The 4,682-nt window shown below is 38.5% G+C and overlaps 1 protein-coding gene across 1 annotated transcript in view; it reads left to right on the plus strand.

Annotated features, from left to right (window-relative positions):
• Positions 1-2,039, plus strand: part of LOC136853480 (uncharacterized) — a 7,856-nt gene extending 5,817 nt beyond the window's left edge. The window contains exon 5 of the mRNA XM_067129089.1: positions 635-2,039. Coding sequence (XP_066985190.1) covers positions 635-696 — 62 coding nt within the window. The 3' untranslated portion in view covers positions 697-2,039. The remainder of the gene's footprint in view (positions 1-634) is intronic.
• The last annotated feature ends 2,643 nt before the right edge of the window (positions 2,040-4,682 follow it).

Below are 4,682 nucleotides of genomic sequence, written 5' to 3' on the forward strand. Positions count from 1 at the left end.
GCTAGCACTCTGCTGGCCGCGAGTTCGAATCTCCGCCCGGCCAATGAAGAATAAAAGGAATTTATTTCTGTTGACAGAAATTTATTTCTCGCTATAATGTGGTTCGGATTCCACAATAAGCTGTAGGCCCCGTTGCTAGGTAACCAGTTGGTTCTTAGCAACGTAAAGTAAATCTAATCCTTCGGGCCAGCCCTAGGAGAGCTGTTAATCAGCTCAGTGGTCTGGTTAAACTAAGATATACTATGGGAGTCGTAGTTTCTATACGCTCTCAACAGTAAAGTTATATTTCTTTAGTTAAAGTTTATGGGCCGTTATTTATTTCTTATTATTTTTATGAATCATACAGACCCCAGTCACTACAAGTATCTTTGGAAATTAATGGCATTGTTGACGCGGAAAGAAAATTAAATCTTAAAATTAAATGATGACATGGATAAGCCACAAAACGTATGTATGATATTGCATGACTCTCTTCAATAGATTTTTTTAATGAGAACAAGAATGAATTAAAAATTCTAACAGTATGTCAAGCTACCTCCAGAAAATAGCTGTCACTTTGTAACGACTAAGAAACGTCTAAAGTTGGTTCATTAGCCCTTATTCCTCAAATGCAATTTCCTTCTGTCTTTTGCAGGTACAGGAATCAGTTTGGTTACCTTCGGCATTGAGCTGCTTGTTAAGCGAACCAACGGATAACAGACACTGGACGTTTTGCATCTGAAAATGAAGACATCTCGGAATTCGTCGCTCCTCGTCTTGAACACTGAAATAATTTTATCTGATTCCCTGAAGTAAAAGCTAGGTGGAAGTCATTCTTCATTTGCTTTACAACATTTAAGTGGATTAGTATTTTGTACTTACTTCATTCGTTGAAAGTTTGAATAGAAATGAAAATCACCACTGAATGTATTCATCCGTAAATTTTTATTTCATGACATGCAAAACTTCTTTTGCAATTTTTCCCTTGAAAAAGAAGTAAAGGGACTCCAACTTCTGTAAGGATCCCACGTGTGAGGTGAATGCTCTCTCTCTCTCTCTCTCTCTCTCTCTCTCTCTCTCTCTCTCTCTCTCTCTCTCCTTCTTCTTCTTCTTGTTGAAATATGAATTCTTCACAGTACCCGAAACTCCGTACTCCTCGCCCACAATTCTCTACCAGTCATTTACTCTATTTGTCATGAAATTTTTTGAGCAACATATACCATACTTACAACTCTAATTCCTACTATCATATCAACAAGTATCACAGCTACTGCAATAGTTCAATCAAATTCTTTTCAGATCTGTATATTGCTCTGTGGTAATTAATCTGTTTTTCAAAAATGATGTCGTTTATTACTATATCGCCGCGTTTCTTGTGGCGCGGGCGCCAAAAACGGTGAAGAAGAAACAGCACTGGCCATGTTAGGAGACTAATAACATGTGTTTGGCCAAGGCAGTGGTAAAAAGGCCAAGCTTAGATTAGGAAGGACTTTTGAATCCTTCATACTTTAGCGGTTCTTTGCGGAACACCGACAGTACTTTCTTTTTTAACCACTCAACAAAGAAGCCAAGGCTATATGACGGTATTTAAAATTCCTAAGGAGGATTCAGTATTTTTTTGACTACTCAACAGAAAAGCCTAGACCAGGATACTGCATCTAAATTCCCCGTTAGGCTACGCTGTTTTTCTAATTTCTCAATAAAGAAGCCTAGGTTAGGATTATGCTACCTAAATTCCATAGTAGGTTACAATACTTTTTACTTTCACTATCAACAAGCAAGCCTAGGCTAAGACACTGCATCGAGATGTTATTATATGTGCTTGTTTACGGGTAAAAATTAAAGGACAGGATTTAAAGGTCAGGTATGGAAACCGACAATTCCTGAAGCAATCTGATCAGCTGTGGGCTGTTTTGATTTTGCATTACTTCTTGACATTAGCTGGCAGTAGTTACTGGGCTGCAAAAGTTATTCTCGTCCGTTACGTGGAAGAGAATTCGACAGGTTATATGATACGATTTTGGAATAGCGTTGATAAAACTATCTTTTTGCAGCCAAAAGAGAATTTTTCCTGCTTCATTAATGCAAATAATGATGATTAATGGTTAACGGAGTTGCTGAAACGACCTAATTTGTCTTACCTTTCTAAACTATCTCTTATCAGATAGCTCTACAGTATGTGATTGTGTTTTTTTTATTTTTTTTATTTCACCTATCTTTCAATTCATCTTTCAATTTTTGGAATTAGTAGGAATTATGCATAGGTGGAATAAAATATTTTAATTAAGAAGTGCAGAGATAATACATATAATCTGTTACAAATGACAATATTTTATACATACAAAAGTGATGAGTGAAAATAAATGCTTGCAATGTTGATATCAGTGGTGAGGAGATATAAGAGTAAGTTCTGCGTATTCCATCCCTAAACTATACAAGAAAAATGATAGGTCTTTGCTATATATGTGTGTGTGTGTATACATATACACATGTATAACTGAATCACAACGATATGGAACGTGATGATTGCATAAATAAAGGCAATTGCCACGAAAGGAACGGAGTGGATTCTAGGCCTTTTGACTCACAGTGCTTTACTAAGTAAAGGACCGTGAGTCGAAAGGCCTAGCAGCCACTGCGTTGTTTCACTTTTCCCTCTGTGGCAATGGCCTTTATATATATATATATATATATATATATATATATATATATATATATATATATATACATATGTGTGTGTGTGTGTATGTATTGCAGGTGACTGAGGGGATACCGCCAAACACAGCTTTCCATCAGGCATGGAATTTCGAACCAAAGAAATGAAAGGTGTCGTAAAACAAAGTTTTCGAAGATGAAATTGAAAATTATACTTATGTATTGGAGTTTAACGACAACTCGAAGGTTAGCTTCATGCTACATCGTTTTATAAGGGACAGTGACAAACTAGGCAGACCCTAGACTAGACGACGGCAAATCTTGACCTGAGAGACAGTAAATATTGGCCTGAAGCATTGTGGACCTCCATTCTGGATAACAAAGGGCCAGCGGTTCCAACGATTTCTAACAGCTAATTGCGCACAAAAAAAAGTAAAAAATGCGCCGAAGTTTCTTCGGCGCAATCGAGTTTTCTGCACAGCGAATAATGCTGTATGAGCCGAGGCCCATGGATATTTCAGCCACGGCCAGGTGTTTGCATGTCTTATAGTGTTGCCAGACGCACGATCGTGGCTAACTTTGACCTTAGCTAAAATAGAAACTACTGAGGTTAGAGGGCTACAGTTTGGTATGTTTGATGATTGGAGGTGGATGATCAATATATCAATTTGCAGACCTCTAGCTTCAGTGGTGTTTAAGTTCTGAGGGCGGACAGACAAAGCCATCCTTAGTTTTACTTTACAGCAAACTAAGGACTATAAGAATAGGTATTGTGTCATTCATGATTCATGTCGACCACGCACGCTCTCGCGTGTTTCCTGGACGCTAAGTCTTTTCATTGGATCCATTACCTCTTCCAAGTCAGTTTAGTCATCTATCATTTAGTAGATCTTATTCTTATTCTGTACTACGGACGCTTTCCCCAAACTCATCGTCCTCTATTCTTTCCACGTGGCAGAATGATTTATGACATTTTCGATCCATCCTTTCACCTGTGACAACCTTTTACTATTCCTGATATGATATTCCTCATTTCTCACTTTTTCCGTTCTTCTTCCACCACATATGCTATGCAAAGAATACATGTCAGCAGCTGCAACCATTTTCCAGTGATTTGCATTTAGCACCCAAACTTTACTTCCGTGAATGAGAGTTGGTTCAACAGTCCATTCACATGGTCCTACTCTAGTATTCGTGTAGGCTACTAGTCTCTTTCCAATTTGCTGCATCCGCCTGACTACATTTCTTACTTCGCCTGTTGTGTGACTCATCTTTCGTCTCATCCTTCCATCGTCCAGTACATTCTCAAATGCCTGCACAAATCAGTTACTGCTATTCTTTTGTTAGCTATGCATCTTCTACTCGCTATCTTCAATCATAACTTACAGTGTCATCTTCAAGCATCAACCACTCCACATCACATTCCGTTAATTTTCGTATATTATAACTTTGCACTTACGTCAAGCGTCCTTCACCTAGCTTCTTACGTCGCTCTGGTCACTGGACTATTAAAAGCCATGGAAACATAACACACTAAACCCGCTACTCTCCCATTTACGCACCTATCATAAAAACTCTCGCTCGCTTTGAACAAATTAGTCCCCTGAGGGAGATGGTGCCATCAGTGCACCTCATGCGTTACTTAAGGTTTTTTGCAGCATGCCTTCGGCCCCTAGCTGCAACTCCTTTCGTTCTTTTTACTGTGCCTCCTTCCATATTCTTTTTCTTCCATCTTACTTTCCACCCTCTCCTAACAATTGATTCATAGTGCAACTGCAAGGTTGTCCTACTGTTACACCTTTCAAACCTTTTACTGTCAATTTCCGTTTTAGCGCAGAATGACCTCATTGGTCCCAGTGCTTGGCCTTTGGCCTAAATTCTATATTCATTTCAATTCAACAAATTAGTTTATGCGCCGCACATACTCAGCACTTTCTTTTTTTCCTCTCCACAATTTTCTGTAAGTGAGAAATCAGTAGTTGACCCCAAGTTCTACTACTGACAAAATATGCTCCTATTCAAAGGTTGGCTTAAAAGAAACTAAGTGC

Source organism: Macrobrachium rosenbergii, chromosome 27, assembly GCF_040412425.1.
Source record: "Macrobrachium rosenbergii isolate ZJJX-2024 chromosome 27, ASM4041242v1, whole genome shotgun sequence".
Lineage (NCBI taxonomy): Eukaryota > Metazoa > Arthropoda > Malacostraca > Decapoda > Palaemonidae > Macrobrachium > Macrobrachium rosenbergii.